This window comes from Panthera tigris, chromosome D2 (genome assembly GCF_018350195.1).
Source record: "Panthera tigris isolate Pti1 chromosome D2, P.tigris_Pti1_mat1.1, whole genome shotgun sequence".
Lineage (NCBI taxonomy): Eukaryota > Metazoa > Chordata > Mammalia > Carnivora > Felidae > Panthera > Panthera tigris.
In genome coordinates, this window is record NC_056670.1 from 73,015,306 (window position 1) to 73,033,432 (window position 18,127).

The window sequence follows — 18,127 nt, forward strand, 5'->3', positions numbered from 1 at the left end:
TATTATGTGCCAAGTGTTTTACAGGTATTTTACCCTTATACTGTTACTATTACCTCTTTTAGAGATGAATGAACTTGTTCCACAGGCACAGAACTAGAGTGAAAAGAACTCCGATCCGCACCCGCCACTGGCGGGGATGACGCAGTAATTAAGAGCAGCAGTTCTGGGGTCACAGTGCCTGGGTCTGCACACTATCTCTACCACTTGCAAACTGGGGGATCTCAGTAAGCTACTTTCTCTGTGTTTCCTCATATACGAAATGGAGACGATGGTGCCTATTCTCATGGAGTGGCTATGAGAATTAAATGGTTCTGCATATAGGGTCTTAAAATGACTGACACAAGAAATGGCTCAGCTCTTGCTACTGCTCTTAACTACCACCAGACTGAACGTGTGTGGGCAGGGAAATGTATACTATGCAGGATCTCTGGTAACACCCAACACTTTCCTAATTGTTTATTTCTTTGTTCTGCATCCCGTATCTGGGTATATGAGTCAGGAAATGAGCTAGTTGGCTAAGTGGGTTTCTATGGGGAGGTGCTACCGTGCCTTGAACAGGATGCTTTAGTTCATGACAAGGTATGGACTGAATCAATCAGTTTTATTTGGATCACAGTAAACTGGAGGGTCCCTAGGAATAGACTTCAAAAACAACGCTTCAGTTTTATTATTTTCTTAACTTGTTCTCAAAACCTATTCCAAAAAATATATTTAGATTCATACTATTTTTTGTGTGAAATGATTCTGGTTCTCTTTATCCTATTTGAAAAAGAGATCCAGGGGCGCCTGGGTGGTTTAGTCCGTTAAGGGTCCAATTCTCGATTTCAGCTCAGGTCAAGATCTTATAGTTGTGAGATCAAGCCCTGCGCCGGCCTCTGTGCTGGCCATGAAGCCTGCTTAAGATTCTCTCTCTCCCTCTCCCTTTGCCCCTCCCCTGCTCACACTCACTCTCTCAAAAAAAAAAAAAAAACCCAAAAAACCACACACAAAAAAACACAGAAAAAACACAAAAAAACAAAGAAAAGAAAGAGAAAGAAAAAGAAAAAGAGAGACCTCTAAAAACAATTCCAAATAAAGTGTTCAACTTACTAGATGTTAAAACCTTAAGTGACCGCACTGAAAATATAAAAAGAACAAACAGTAGATCAAAGTGGCACATGACAAAAATTCCATCTCGAGACTGACCTTTGATAAACCCTGGACTTCAGTGAGATCTTCTCTCTCCTCCTCCTCAAGGCTCCAGTCTTTATGGCTTCCTCCCTCCCTCTCCAAAAACCCCTTGCTTCCGGTGGTCTCCAAGCCACACTGATTCTCTTTTCCATTTTTATTGCCACTATTCTGGTCGGACTTTCATTACCCCTCATCTCTACTATTTCTCATCTTTCTTTGTCAGATCATCCTGGACTTACCCATTTGCTGCCAGATTTAGTAAAGCAATTATTTACTCTATACTATATGCCAGATACTAAACTAGACATCTTACTACGGAGAATTTCCTTTACCCCTCCTACAACCGTGTGAAGCACTATCAGTCCCTTTTATAGAGGAAAAAAGTACTTGTGGATGAGATGGGTTTCGGGACTTTGACTAAGATCATGCTGCCAATAAGTGACCCAACTAAGACTCAAATTCAGAGCCAAGACTGCCTTAAAGCAAGATTCTGATGAGACCACTTTCGTTCTAAAAGCTCCCATAACTCCTACTGTCTTACACAGTAGGGACCAAACTTCTTAGTCTGGTATTTAAAGCACTTCTGTAATACGGTCCAACCCTTTTACTGTCTTGTATCATCTACCTACACTACCATATTCTTTAGTCAACCTGGGCAACACGTATTCTCTGTCTGGGTCTACCCCATGTCCTCCACCTTGAAACGCCCTTCCTACCGTCTTAAGATACTACATATACCTGGGACGCTTGGCTCAAATGTCACCTCCAATTCTTTCTTGGTTTTCCTAGAAGAACGCTATCTCCCCTCCAGTGGAACCTCCTAGTATTTTGCTCTGAAACACCCTCAGAGCACTCAAATGCTAATAGTAATACTCATGCTCACCAAACGTTGTCTCATTTCCTCACTGCTTATCTTCCTTGAAGGAAAAGACCATACTCTCACTGCTTACACCTCATATTCAGCTTCTTTTTCATATTCACACAGTGCCTTGCATTCATTTGGAGAGTTGATATTTCTATATTTCAACCCAATTCCTACTCTTTTCACACCATTTCACAATCATATTAAACACACTAAGAAAATATGAGACAGGGAACCGCATCCCTCATTTTTAACCGAGATGAACTTTAAGAGTGGAAATGCCACATAGGATTTACTACTAAAGCTTAAAAGGCTGGTAGTTTACTTAAGAAGCCAAATTATAGAACATTACATATGGTTAAAATTCCACGGAGTCCCTACTGTATTCATAAATGCTATCAAACTGAACTAAACCAGAGTTTTCATAAAAACTGGCATTTTCGAAAAAGCTTTATTTGCTTTAATCTTTTTCTTCCTTTTGATAAGATTAAGATTGTAAATGGCAAATGGTTAAATAGGAACACCAAATTGCTATCTGCAAGGCATCTGGCCTTAAGCAAACACACCAAAATGCCAACTCTGAAGCTTCTAGCCTAATGTGTTTACAAATTTGTCTGTCTCAGATATTCTTACTTGAAATCACTTCTTTACAGAACTCATTTTTTACTTTTTCTATATATATTCAACGAATTGTGGATAGATCTGGATAGCTATCATTCAGCAAGACTTCTGAAGCTCTCCAAAACCAAAAGGGAAGTAAGGCAAGTAAAATTTTAGATCACACAGTCATTTTATCTATGCTACACTGAACTGTATACACAGAGTAAGAGGTTCTTTTAATGTTTTAAATAATACCGTTATACCATTATGTACCATATTTGTAAACTAAAACGCTCACTGTAAAAACCAGGCTTTTCCCAGAAGGAATGTTGAGCAGTAAACCTCACTTGTGACTAAGTCATGCTGAAACCTAGAATCTAGAAGAGAAAGGGCTGAGGGTAAATGGAGGCTGTCATGGCTAGTCAGTCGTCTTCAGTATTCGCAGAAAGATTTACTGAATACCCCACTGAATGCCAATGCTGTAAGCAAAAACAATCATGCTGTCTGCTGTAAAGATCCTGGCAGAGATAACACCAATCAAATTATCATACAATATAAGTATCAGTTCCCAACTATGAGAAATATTCCCAAGGACTTTCAGGCTCATTAGGCTACGTTTCTTTCCTGAGGAATGACGACTGACTGATAGATCAGTCAGGGTCTGATAAGGAAACAGAAAACACCTAAGTATTCGAAACAGAGGGACTTCACAACAGGGCAATGGCTACTCAGTGACAGAACCAAAAGCCAAACAGGAGACAGTCAAGGGACTCCGATACTAGCAAAAGTCACAAGTCACTACCGACCGTTGGCTGGAAGGACAGAGGGAGGAAGTGGTATTAGTAGACGCCAGCAGCTAGGACCCCCCACATAAGCAGGAAACATAACGGTGCCGTCCGAGGAGGAGCACGGAGCCCTGGAGGAGAGACAGCAGCTTGCCAAACATGTCTGTTGTCCAAGGCAGACGGGAAGAGGAGGAATACCGTGGCTTCCCCAGTCTACTCCCGTCTCCCATCAGAGCTTCCCATTGGTCAAACCCAGCTGAGAGTCAATGGACACTAAGGCCTTCGAAATACTGCCAGCAGCGGTCAGCCCTGTCACGACGCGGTGTAGGGAAAGGCCCCAATAAGCTAAGGGCTGCCACAGAGATCTGAAGAATGGGGACAGGCACAGGTGTACACGTGGAAAAGGTGTTGGCGGAAGCGCGCACATGTTCAAAGGCTGTGCGGTAGATGGAGAACGGCACGTGTGAACGAGTGAAAGGTGGGCAGCACGGCTAGAGCTGGATGGAGAGGAGAAGGGAAGACTGGAGATAGAGGCCAGACCAGAGAGTATTTTGGGGGGCACATCGAGGAGGCAACTGAAGGATCAGATGTGTATTTCAGAACGGTCACTTACGCTACCCTCGCCCTCCTAGGACACTGAACAACTGGAACATACCAGGGATTCAACTACGTGCAGTACACACAGCATAAAAAGAATACAGCATCTGTGCGTCCCTGTGAAGTCTACCGGCAAGTGTGGTGCGCAGAACTGTCAAAGACCTTTTAAGTATCTTTCTTTTAGCATTTGTATCACCTGATCATCATCAGGGACACAGATTTATCTTCACTGCCCCACAGACCTAGTTCCTTACTCAGTATATCTGTCAATCATCCTACTGCTTACTGTTTGTATTTACATGCTTCTATGAATTGTTTACCCACCTTTGTATTTTCAGCTGAAGAACACTTTTTCCCATTCATTTATCTGTGGCTCTGCCGTATTAATTTTGCTTCTTTCGCCCCACATTATCTAGCTCTCATAGATTTCTTATAGAAACCAGAAATGTGCAAATAATTAATTCTATGAGAATTTCATGGTTTTTAAATAAGTGTCCTGATTTCGTGACACCCAGTCTTATGAAAGGCTGAATTTGTTTTGGAGGCACAAAGACATACGTATTTCTTTAAGGATCCTAGATCTCATATATTTTAGGCATAGTTTGGAATTCTTTCTTATGTAATTGTCCTAAGAGCTTTTTCTTCACTTTGTTCCTCTTAGCTTGGAGCATCTTAGAAAAGTCTAGTGCCATACGCAAGTCTCAGTATTACATCGTACGTCCTTCTTCTTGGTCTGTGCTGTCCCATGTGGTAGACACTAGCTATCCGTGGTTACTGGGCACTTGAAGTGTGGTTAGGCTGAATTGTGATGTGCTGTAATTATAAAATACGCACCAGATTTCAAATACTTTTAAATTAAAACAAAAAAACCCTCATTTTTTTATGTTGATCATATGTTGAAATAATATTTTGGGGACATGGGATCAAATAAAACATTACTAAAATTAAGTTCACGTTTATTTATTTATTTAGAGAGAAAGCATGCATGCAAATGGGGGAGGGGCAGAGAGAGACAGGGGAGGGAGAGGGGGGAGAGGGAGAGAGAGAGAGAGAGAGAGAGAGAGAGAGAGAGAGAGAGAGAGAGAGAATATCCCAAGTAGGCTCTGCACTGTCAGCGTAGGGCCCAATGCAGGGCTTGAACTCACAAACCATGAAATCATGACCTGAGTTGAAGTTGGACACTTAACCAACTGAGCCACCCAGGTGCCCCTATATTTACTTTTTAAAATGTGGCTATAAGAAAATTTAAAATCACCTAAATGGCGTACAATTTCTCTTGGATAGCGCGGTTTCAGATCATTGGTGAAAACTGACCAAAGTTCTGGACTCAACCATTCAGGGTATTATACCTGGTCATCCCTACTCACAAGGCAGCTCTGTGACAAAATATTCTCCTACTAATAAAATTATATGGGAACCTTCTGTATGGCTCTTCATCAAAAAAATTCTGAAGGGTCCCCTGGGTGGCTCAGTTGGTTGGTTACACGTCCGACTCTTGGTTTTGGCTCAGGTCAGGATCTCACGGTTCCTGTGTTCAAGCCCTGCATCGGGCTCTGCACTGGCAGCATGGAGCCTGCTTGGGATTCTCTCTCTCCTCCTCCTCCTTCTTCTTCTCTCTCTCCGCCCCTCCCTCACTTGTGCTGTCTCTCTCAAAGTAAATAAATAAATAATTTCTGAAAGTTGAAATGCATTTACTGTTTCCATTTCTTCTATATGCTTGTTTAGCATTGTAATATTAGACTCTAATCTAATCCCTATCCCTATCTCTAGGGAATGAGTTCCTTATATATTATCACACTTTCTTCCGACTGATTACCTGCCTTCCACCATGTGTTTCCTGTATTCAGTTGCCCTAACCTTTACTCTGGAAGTATAAGGAGACTCACTGGGCTCTAAAAGAGATTGCCTCTGAGTCAGGTTCAGTTCTTAGGCAGCAACTAAGCATGGCTGATCTTATTAGGAAAGTCCTTTCATTCAAATCCCATCTCCCTACAGTTTCAGAGCTCTCCTTCTCTGTTCTAAACTGATTCCACTACCGCCACTCCCAAACTGTCTTCTAGTTATTAGACTACCACTCGCTTCGGCTCTTGTTAGGGGCAGTGGGATTTAACGCAACAAGTATAGATCCTACAGGCAAAACGCTTTGGCTCTTTGTGTATGAGAAAAGTATTTCATAGACTCATGTTACATATTTGGTTCCTATGACTCCTTTCTTACACTGACAGTTTTTTGAAAGCAGGAATCATTTCCTCAAATGTCTCTTTAATTATAAGGGTGTGTTTAAAAAGAAAATTGAGGGGACCTGATATAACCGATCTTTCAAAATCAGATCCTTTAAAAAAATGAGGTTTTGATTGGGAAGTAGCAGTGGAGAGGAGGAAAGGTACCACCCAAGTCAAACGGAGAGATAAAGCCTAGAGTCTAGGAGGCGAAATCCTCTTTCATAACCTGGGGTGTGGCTGACCCGATCTAAGGCCTTCCTCACAGCAGCCACCGAATACAAGCTGCCCGTTGACACCACGTTGCTCCGAAGGGAACATACTCATTGTGATTAAGAGTTCCAAATGATCATTTACGGATTCTCCCCAACTGTTAGCTGAAAGCTCTTTAGGGACTTATTACTTCTTATTTTTCAGGCAGATCTAAAATAGCATGACATCTCCTAATGCCTTCAACCACAGTTCCCTGTTACCTGCATATTGCGCCATGTTAAGACATGAAGTGCTTCTATTTATGCTGAACACGTGACCATTCCAATATCTCTCTTCTGTCCATCCTATTGTACCTTCAGGGACCCAGAAGATTCTTTTCTAATTCCCTGCCCCTATCAAAACAGGAAGAAACCCATATTCTTTTTAATTATGCACTTCTATCCCAATATAAGAAAAAGTCCCTTAAAAAAAAAGTCCTCAGACAGATGTGAACATTTTTTTATGGTCAGACTATGGACTGGGCACATAAAATACATTCATAACCCTTTACCCTGGACTTCTACTTCTAAAAGCCTAAAAAACAATGATTGGCCATACTTCCCTGCTGCTGGGGACAACACGTGACTCAGTTCTAGCAATGAGATTTAAGTGGAAGTCCTTGGGAGGAGCTTCCAGGAAAGCATTTAAAAAGGACAAAACGTGGCTGATATGTACCTTCGGCAGGCTTCAGGCCTCACCCTTTTCCTTGAAGGGTGGATCCCTAGGGTGCACTAGACATCTTACAGCCATGAGGACAAAAATCCCACGCTAAGCCTGATGGGGGAGGAAGCCAGGTAAGAGCTGGGCTCTGTTCTTACAGCCTGGCACACGAGGCAAGTCTTGTTCTTGCTTAAGCCACTATTCGTTTGCTTTCGCGAATACTTGCAGCTAATGCATTAAAACTGTTCATCTGTACCTCCCAACACTTGTGCAAACCCTACAAATCTAAAGAATTCGTGTAGCATTATTATTAATGATCTGCCACTATCAGCAACATGATAAGGTACATATAATGCTTTAAAGACTCACAGACACGTTTAAAATATGGAAAGAATTAGTTTTTCTTTCTTTCTACATTTTCACTCAAACTAGTGGATCACTTCACTGAACCCATTTCAACATTTAAAAAACGAATTTAGGGGTACGTGGGTGGCTCAGCTGGTTAAGCGTCTGACTTCGGCTCAGGTCATGACCTCACGGTTCGCTGAGTTCAAGCTCCGCGTCAGGCTCTGTGCTGACGGCTCGGAGCCTGGAGCCTGCTTGGGATTTTGTGTCTCCCTCTCTCTCCGTCCTTCCCTTGCTCTCGTCGTCTCTGTCTCTCAAAAGTAATGAATAAATGTTAAAAAAAATGTTTTTTAACTAATTTAAACCTGAAAACTGTATTTATACAAAAATAGCTTCCAAACTCATCAAATACTTTCACATACTTATTTTTTACTGATATTCTTTTTTCTATCCCAATTTGCAATATATTGCCAATTATCTAATCCTATTCTGCAATGTTTTATGAAGAACACAATAAATTCTCCTCCCCAGAGTTATTAAATTCAGACATATGTAATTTAATGCCTGGAGACACTTAACTGCTGCTGACACTTTCAACACCAGATGTAATTAGAACCTGGAATTCTTTCTCCAAAACTACCTATGACATATATAAAGCCCTAAAATTGTAACTCAAGATTAAAGTCTCACTAACCTTTGCTGTAAAACATTAAAGATGTCTAATCTCGTATCTTTGCAAATATAATAAAGGAAACTGAAAATGCCAACAGCAATGGCAAATTATGACCATTTCATACCTGTATAAAACAATAATGCTTTTCCATGTATTCATGTAATTCAGAACTGGTTATTTTATTCCTCTGAGGAGTTGCTTCACATTGTTTGAGATGTAACTTAGAAGAAAAGCTAGGGTATGAACAACCATCAAAGAAATGGGAGACTTTCTTCAAAACCACTATTTTGACCATGTAATTCCCAGGCTCAGAATCTTCAATAGCTCCCTACCACTTTCATAAATTCACACTCTGTGGCCCATCCTCCTCTCCCCGATTTACTCCTCCCTATTTTCCCACCCTGACCAAAATCACTCTAGTTATTCCAAAAGGATTTCATACTACTCAATTTTTATGTAAGGACATTCACGACAGTTATTACAGAAAGAAATGAGAAACAATTTAAGGTCAAAAGAACGTCCAAAGAATATCACATTACCACTAAAAGTCACATTCTTCAAGAGCATGAAAATATGCTTATAGATCTATTTAAAAAATTGAGAACTGTGACTATTTTTTAAAATGCTACAAAGAATAACATTATTCTAGGAAAACCAAAACCCATTACTACTATTATAAAAGTTAGGTAGCATAGTTCAAAAGTATTTCTTCACCATAATGAAGACGTAGTAGAGAAATAGTTTTCCCAAATACCGGCTACAAAAAATAATCACAGGATTGTCTATATTGCCACCAAGAGTTAAATTTAATAGAAACAACTAAATATATAAGCACACCTTTAAAGAAGAGAACTATAATTTATTCCTGCAAAAAACTATTGATGTGCTAAATGGATCTTGGCTTTCAAAACACTAAAAGTAATTCCAGAGAGGTTTGGGGTTTCAAGCAGCACTCTTGGAATTTTATTATTACCAAGCCCATAATATTTCAATATATGCTTAGTAAATTAAATAAACTGCTTAAAAAAAATAAATAAATAAAGGCTGTGGTTCCCTTAGGGAAGAGACTCGCCCACCCCAACAACCCTGCCCCGATTATAGCCATAACATTCTGGAATTCTGTTTTCATTGTGTAACTTCAGGGGCTTAATAAAGAAATTCTGTAGACGACATTTTGATAAATGCTCTAAATCTTTAATAGACTAGATTTATGCAAATTGCAAGCAGCACATAATAATTGCTATTAAAACTGCTATTCAGAATATCAGAAAATACCAACTCATTTTAGAAACAAATTAACCAATAACTAGTGACAATTTTTATTCATTTAAGAACCCAAAGAATCTAACACGTCCAATTAAAACATGTTGAGAGTAAAGCACTATTTTTGTTTATCTTTAATTCTAACATTTAAAATATTTTAAAAGCCTTTTCAGTCTTGCAATTTAGGTAACTTTTTTTTTAAATAAAAAAAGAGACCAGAACTCTAAGTCCTTCATACACCAAAAGTCTATCGAATCCATTCTCTTCTATCTCCTCAGCTACCACCTGGTTAAAGTAAACATCACTTCCCTAAACACCTCCTAACGGATCTCTCTTTAGGTGCACTCTTATCCTCCTCCAATCCTTGGTCTACACAAGCGGAACATTTTGTACAAAATGTACACAAGATCACGTCACTTGTCCTCTGAGAACTCTCCCACCACAAATAATGAAATTCAAACTCCTTACAAGATGACGCATGACTCTACCTCACGTACCACGCTCCAGAGACACTGGCTTCTGTCCTCACACACACCAAGCGTGTGCCACCTGCCTTCACACGCCGGCTGTTCCCTTTGCTGGAAATGCCTTCCACTCCCTCAACCCCCAAACTCCACGTGGCTTGCTCCTCTTCATGATTCGGGCCCCATCTCCAGTGTCGGGCTGTCAGATTTAGCATATAAAAACCGGGGGAATACTTTTAACAACAACAAGAAATTATTCACTGCTTATCTGAAATTCTGTCTGAATGAACATCCTGTGTCAGTGTCATCTTTTTAGAGGTTTTCCCTAAAGAATCTCCTTTGTCACAACCCCATTTTCTTCATAGTATCTGTCCATCTCTGGAAATTACCTTGTTCATGTCTTCGGTCTACCCATTTATTGTCATTTCTACCCCCATCCTAAACACGTAGTTCACCTCTCCCCTCTTCTAACCATCCTGCCAAACCTCTACCCCATATTAGCACCACAAAACAGGGTCTTTTCTTAATTTGAACTGTTTCCTCGGCACACAGTGCCTAGTAGAAAGTAAGCATTCATAGAGCATCTATTGAATGAAAGAATGCTCCAAATTTACTGCTAAGAGGCTTAGAATGATTCTAATTCCATCCCTGTGAAACAGTTTGAAAGTTCTAGAAGTAAAATGAGCCTAGGTTTCTTATGCGAGCAAGTGATCTGAGTACTACAGTTCTATGTGATTCATTTTATCACCGACGTGTACTGCAACAAGACAAATACGAGCTGTTCATACTTATTTGCACATAACCAAAAATAAGTCTAGGGACAGAGAAACATTATTAAAAGCATACTTAGAAAACACAAACTTTATGAAGATGTAAAACTATGCAAATCCACTTTACCGTCTTAATAGAACTCCTCTGTTTTTCTTCCCAGACACCACTGCTCAACTCAAGCGTACAGTGAATATTTGCCTCTCTGTCATAGGATCCAAAAATGAGTAACCTGCAGGATAAAAATAAAACAAGGAGACTATTACACCAGTTCTATGAGATAAAAGTTTCTTTCTGATTATACCAAGAAGTAGCAAGTTACTCCATTACTACTTATAATTTTGGTAACAGAAAAAAAAATTAAGTCAAACACTTAGCACACCCTCTAGTGGAAAAGGGAAGTAAAGCTAAAACTAGGTGAAATTCAGGACAAGCTTTTCTCAGCAGCTAGATCAGACAGAAAAATCGCAGATATTCACGAGGTGAACAAACTGACCAGACATCTATACATAGTAGCAGAAGCTACAGACCTTCAAATCTGACCGTTGAATTTAAAAAACAAGTTAGGGAGTGACTCATATAGTACGATACCACCTCTGTAAAAATTACACACACATAAAATAGTACAACATAGTTGCTTATGAACATACCCACACACTTCTCCGTCTACTAACATGACTTTAGGCAAATTATTTACCTTCTCAAAACCCGTCGCTTTCTCTGAAAAATTCAGGGCAAAAATAATACCACTTAGAGCTGTCGTGAGAACAGAAGAAGACAACGCGTGCCAAAGCATTCAGTACAGCACCTAGCAAACACTAAGTGTTCGATGAAGTGTTTGCTATTTCTATTAACTTGAAAATAATTGTCAAGGAATAAGTGAATTGCCTAATTTTACTGTTTAATATTCAGATCTAAAAAGGAAATCTCAGGTCCAATCTTGAGATGACACAAAGCAGTTTTACCACTAAAGGAAAAAAATATTACCCAGATGTCTAGCTTCCATATTACCTATCTTCTAAGGCAGAACATAAGTCTGCCAATGTGTTTCAGGAGTAAGCTTCAGAACACCTTTAGAATTAATCAACATTTGACTGCTACTCTGTTACTTTATGTCTACACAAAGATCATGGGGGTAGAAATGAGATAATCATTTTTAAAAGTAGATAAAACACATTAGATGGGCACTTGGTTGGTTGAGTGTCTGATCTTGATTTCGGCTCAGGTCATGATCTCACAGTCGTGAGATCGAGCCCTGCACTGGGCTCTGAGCTGGCAGTGCGGAGCCTGCTTGGGATTCATTCTCTCTCCCTCCCTCTCTATCTTTCTATCTCTCTCCCCCACTCCCCACCTCCACCCCTGCCCCGCTTATGCGTGCATGTGCAGGCACGTGCTCGCTCTTACAATAAACTTTAAAAAGGGGCACCTGGGTGGCTCAGTGAGTTAAGCGTCCGACTTCAGCTCAGGTCATGATCTCACAGCTCGTGAGTTCGAGCCCCGTGTTGGGCTCTGTGCTGACAACTCAGAGCCTGGAGCCTGATTCGGATTCTGTGTGTGTGTGTGTGTGTGTGTGTGTGTGTGTGTGAGTGAGAAAAATAAGATTAAAAAAATTTTTTTCAATTAACTTACAAAAAACTCACATTAGAGTAATAGGAGAAAATTGTGTCCTAAGGCTGGAGACTTTGAGCAAATCATGTCCATACCTCACAAACCGGCTTCATAAACTAAAAAGTCCGAATACACTCGTGGGAAAAGAAATCTCTACACTTGAATAGTTTTTAACCTTAAATGGATATTTAATGGTGCTTGACAACCTACTGCCAAAAACATCACGAAGATTCATAATTATAAAACACGGAGTTTACAAAAAGCAGCTCTGCTGCCACCATCTGTTCAAAAGAGCAAACTACCTACGGGCCTTTCTGGTCACGCAGAGAAGGCTTATGCACCAGCCAATGCTCCCAAATTCCCAAAAGATACTAGTCTTCAGGATTCGGGAAAAATAAAGCAATTCTCAGAATCCATCCCTGAAAGCACGGAACTTTTTTCCTATTTTTGTATTTTTCATAACACCTTTATAACATTAAAAAAAAATAACACAAAACGTATTAATTCAAAATGAGTTACGGACTTAAATGTAAGAGAACATAAAAACAAATCTTTGTGACCTTGATTTGGACAATGGTTTCTTAAGATGGGACAGCAAAAGCACAAGTACCGAAAAAAAAAAAAAAAGATAAATCGGACTTCAATGAAATTAAAATTTTTGTACTTCAAAGGACATGACCAAGTAAGTGAGAAGACAATTCATAGAATGGGAGAAAATATCTGCAAACTGTGTGTCTCATATGGGTCTAGTATAACCCAATTTAAAATTGGACTTTTCTCCAAACAAGATATGCAAAGAGCCAATAAGCACATGAAAATAGGCTCGACAGCATTAGCCACCAGGGAAATGCAAATCACAGCCACGGAGAAATGCCACTTCGCACTCACTAGATGGCTAGTAAAAAAAGGAGACAACGAGTACTGGTGAGGATGTAGAGAAATGAATCTTTATACTTTGCTGGAGGGAATGTAAAATGGTGCAGCCACTTTGAAAAACAGTTCGTCAGCTCCTTAAAAAGTTAACATATGACCCAATAATTCCACTCCTGGGAAATGAAATCAGACATTCACACAAAAACTTAACATGTATGTTCACAGCAGCATCATTCATAATGATCAAACCATGAAAACAACCCTTCAGGCCCATCAACTAAGGAGAGGTAAATAAAACGTGGCATATACACACAATGAAATATTACTTGGCAATAAGAGGAAATTAAGTAATGATACATGCTCCGATTCGCATGAACCTTGAAAAGATGCTACGTGAACGAAGCCAGTCACAAAAGACCATATACTGTATGATTCCACATTTATATGGAATGTTTGGAGTAGGCAAATGAAGAGACAAAGTAAATTAGTGGTTACTTGGGGCTGGGGGAGGAGGACTAGTGGGGAACGGGGACTGGCTCCTACTGTGTATGGGGTTTCTGTAGGAGGGACAAAAATATTCTAAAATCGGATCATGGATCATGACGACGGTTGCACAACCCTGTGAATGTACTAGGACACAACAAATCGTACACCCTGCATGGATGGATCGTATGGTATGTGAATTATGTCTTAATAAAACTGATTAAAGAAAAAAAGAATAACGTGTGATCATAACGATAGCAAATCGGTAGGGTTACACTAAAAGTTTTACACATTTGTTTCAAAAAGGTGTAATAAATACTTGGTTTATCATTACTATGTGTCAATATGTTGTGACAAGATTACGTATTTCAATAAAATGTAAGCATGATTTTTACCTGATATTCAAGAACAGAAAATATTAAAAGGGTACCTTGAAGCAAAATATATTCCAAATGAAAATCGTTCCAAATACTGAGATACCACAAATATTTAACATTTAATAGTTTTTCTTAACAATGACATTTGAAGGTACACAAAGCATTAACTGCCCTGACAATGTTTTTTTTTTAAAGGTATTCATTCATTCATTCATTCATTCATTCACTTATTTTGAGGGAGAGAGAAGGAAAGAGAAAGCAGGAGGCAGGCTCCAGCCATGCTGTCAGTGCAGAGCCTGCTGTGAGGCTCGAACTCACAAACTGCCAGATCACACCCTGAGCTGAGATCAAGAACTGGATGCTTAGCTGACTGAGCCACTCAGGCACCCAAAATTGCCCTGATAACCTTGATCTTTGTTTTGTGACAAATATTCCAGGCACAGAAAACTTTCATTTTGCATTGCTGTCAACTGGTCCAACTGTTAAAAGTACTTACAAAAACACTTGCAGGTTGGATGTTAGGGTACATTTTGCTTCAGATAACTTTCTCTTTTTAATAATGGAAATATTTTGATTGCCCAGAATCTGGTTTTGCTATTGAAATGGATACGGCTTTTATTAATCCTGATTTTAGATCAATTTCTGATTCTGTGTCAGAACATCCTACATTCACGTCTTATTCCATTAAAGCACTTTACAAAGAACTGTAGCCTATGGTCAATATTCAAATATTGGAAAAAGCCAGCAAACATAAGTACTCTAACAAAGTAACTTTAGTTTCTCCCAGAAAAGTTAACAGAACACATGTCATACTGTCAATTTAAGGATTTATTTTGTTTAGAAAACTTGTTATTTCTTGAACCAAAAAAGATATTATTTCTTAGTTTGTATAAAGTATAGTATGTACACAAATTTATTAATATTTGTTTGCAAGAACACTCCCAGTTACAAGACAAGGCAAAAGCTACACCCAAGACTGCCTGCTTAGACCATGATGTTTCCTCCCTAAAGCTCCGTATCTGGTCCCCAGGACACAGTTCCTACGTCAGTGTTGCCTGTGCCTGCTTGTGATGTGTAATCTGGATTCCTTCAATCTGTAATGACTCTATGTTGAATGTTAAGCTTAACGTTTTCCCCCATTTTCCTGATTTCTTGACTGGTATCTCTTGAGATTTGGAAAAACTTGTAAATTTCTGGAGCAATGCCAGGAAGGATTTCCTAGAAATCCTGGAAATTTTCCTGGAAATTACTGGAAACACAAGTACCAGCCAAGTTAGGTGAACGCAGAAAGCATTCGCTTTCGTTTAAGCAGAACATTTAAAAAACACTAAAACAATTTTCATTCTACATGCCTATGCATACACAATTCAATCTTGAGTTAAACAAAGGCTTTCCATTCAAATTATATAATCACCAGAAACAAGTAGTAACAATCACTGGCTAATACATATTTTGAGTCAAATGAACACTCAATAGATGCTGAATAAGGAATAAACGGTACAAAAACTTTTTACTATACTACTTGGAAAGGGGGAAGGAAGAGTCCATATTGCTGAACAAAATGGCAAAGGAAACTGCCTTTAGACCCCTCTGTCCCCTGAAAGAACTATTATTAGCTCTATGAAAGCTCTTTCCAAGTTCAAAATGTTTATTTTTTTTTAAAGGCAAAGGTATACTGCAACCTCATGTTAAATATAAACACATGGGGCGCCTGGGTGGCTCAGTCGGTTAAGCGTCCGACTTCACCTCAGGTCACGATCTCGCGGTCCGTGAGTTCGAGCCCCGCGTCGGGCTCTGGGCTGATGGCTCAGAACCTGGAGCCTGTTTCAGATTCTGTGTCTCGCTCTGTCCCTCTCTGTCTCAAAAATAAATAAACGTTAAAAAAAATTTTTTAAATATAAACACAAACACCACCTATCAAAAAAGAGAATTTACAGCACTCAAGACCAAAAGAAAAGTAATTCCTAATGTGCCCTTCTATAAGAACCTCATTTTTACAGCAAAAGTGAAAAACAAAAATTTTTTTTTAATTTTTTTTTTTTTTTTACCGTTTATTCAGTTTTGAGAGAGAGAGAGAGAGAGAGAGAGAGAGAGCGTGAGCGGGGGAGGGGCAGAGAGCGAGGGAGACAGAGGATCTGCAGCAGGCTCCAGGCTCTGAGCTGTCAGCACAGAGCCTGATGTGGGGCTCGAACTCATAAACCATGAGATCATGACCTGAGCTGAAGTCAGACGCTTAACTGACTGAGCCACCCAGGCACCCCCCCCCCAATTTTTTTTTTAAATGATTAAGCTTAATTTGAAAAGAGTCTTGCACTGATAGGGAGTCAAATATCAACTCACAGGTTGCGAAAAGAATCAAACTTAGCTGACCTCCTCCTATATGTGCTTACCTGCCTTTACTACCTCCTCACTTCCCCACAAAACCATCCTTAGAACTCAACTCTCCTGTCTGTGACAAAGACTTCCAAATCTAATGTCTAGTCCTTGTTCTTCTCCTGTTTTGCTTCTACAACCCCAAGTTTACAGGACACTTTTCTACAGGGAAATCTAACCATGCCCTACTGCTAAAGGTCTATAAAGTCGCATTCATTACCCTCTGAAACAAACACATCGATTACTCCCACTTGTCCTGAAAGGCAGAAGCTATGTCTTGTTGTTCATAACCTCCGATGTCCAAAAAGTAATCAATACTTGATGAGCAAATCAAAGTCAATGATACCATAATCCTAACAGTCCTTTGCCTCCCCCGCCCGAATCCACATATTCGGCCACTCAAGAAACCCTGTCCTAGTTATTCTATTTGTGCTTTTCTTTCTGTCCCTACAGATACAGACCTTTCAAGTGTGTACCTCATCACCTTTGACCTAGAACACTACGTAGTCTCTGGGGCTTCAACCTCCCTCTTTCTCTCTGCAATCTGCCTCATAAACAGCAATCTTCTTAACACAGCACTTCTTAATGTCACTTTCAGACACCTTCCGTAACTGCCCTCTGATTAAAGGATAACTACCTTGGACTTACTTTGCTAGCGAACCTGGCTCTGATTTTTCACGTAAACATCTGTATTTCACCCAGACAGGTCCTGAAAATACTTTACAAATTCTCACTTTTGTCTTATTGGCTCTTTTTCTAACTGCCTACATCATCATATTGGCTGTTACTCAAATCTACCACCGGTCTGTCTGCCCATCTTGGAAGACACACCTCTTATCCACGAAGTTTTCCATAGCACTTTCAGCTCCAAAATACTTTCTCCTTGCACTAAATCTCTATAGTATGTATTCGCTAAGCCTCCTTTCAAGTAAGACAGCCTTGTGCAGTTGGCTTGTTTATGTATTTGTCTGTTAGCCCCACCTGCATTTCAAGTTTCAAGAGTTCGGGCACTGGACTTCCCACTTTTCTGTATTCACCGCAGTGTGGACACAAAGTGAAGGCAGCAGCGACAGAAGGACTGGGAGTGGTGGTGGCAGCTCACGATTACTGTAGGGCAGGGCTAAAAGCTTCTACGTTTATTATTTCACTCAGTTTTCACAATTACTCTATGAAACAGGCACTATTATTACCCTAATTTACAGATTAAAAAACTGAGGCACAGAGAAGTTGGGTAATTTACCCGAGATCACACAGCGAGTGAATGAAAGTCTGGGCCACATAAATGTGAGATTAATGAATTCAAGAAATTTTGACAGAAAAAAGGGGGAAAATATTTTTCTATAAATAAAAAAAACACTAGAAGCAGTGATTGACAGTTATGGCATAATGGTACAAAGAGAGGGAAAATTCAATCAAATTCATGATCTTCTTGTGAATTCTATTTTCTGACCACAGTTCATTTTACAGTTCACTTCAGTTTTGTTGACGGTATCATATATAAGTAAAGAGCATACCCAGCATCACATTTAAAACATTCTGGAGTTTGGCCTTTTAAACCAGAGTTTTGGTTTTAGGTCAGCTAGTTCCTATTTAATTTTCTTAAATTCCTTTATAATTCAGACATCAGAGGAAATAAAATAGCTATGTTTGCTGTATGAAACAGCAGCAAATATATACAGTTACAAAAGAAACGGTACTATTTTCTGACACAATAACCTTAGGGAAGAGGAGGTGGGGGAAGAAAAGAAACACAGG

General features: G+C 39.6%; 1 protein-coding gene across 1 annotated transcript in view; it reads right to left on the reverse strand.

The window, feature by feature from the left end:
• The window catches only part of PDZD8 (PDZ domain containing 8), a 72,406-nt gene that overhangs the window by 22,332 nt on the left and 31,947 nt on the right, over positions 1–18,127 (reverse strand). The window contains exon 3 of the mRNA XM_042961263.1: positions 10,788–10,890. Within this exon, the coding sequence (XP_042817197.1) occupies positions 10,788–10,890 (103 nt within the window). The remainder of the gene's footprint in view (positions 1–10,787; positions 10,891–18,127) is intronic.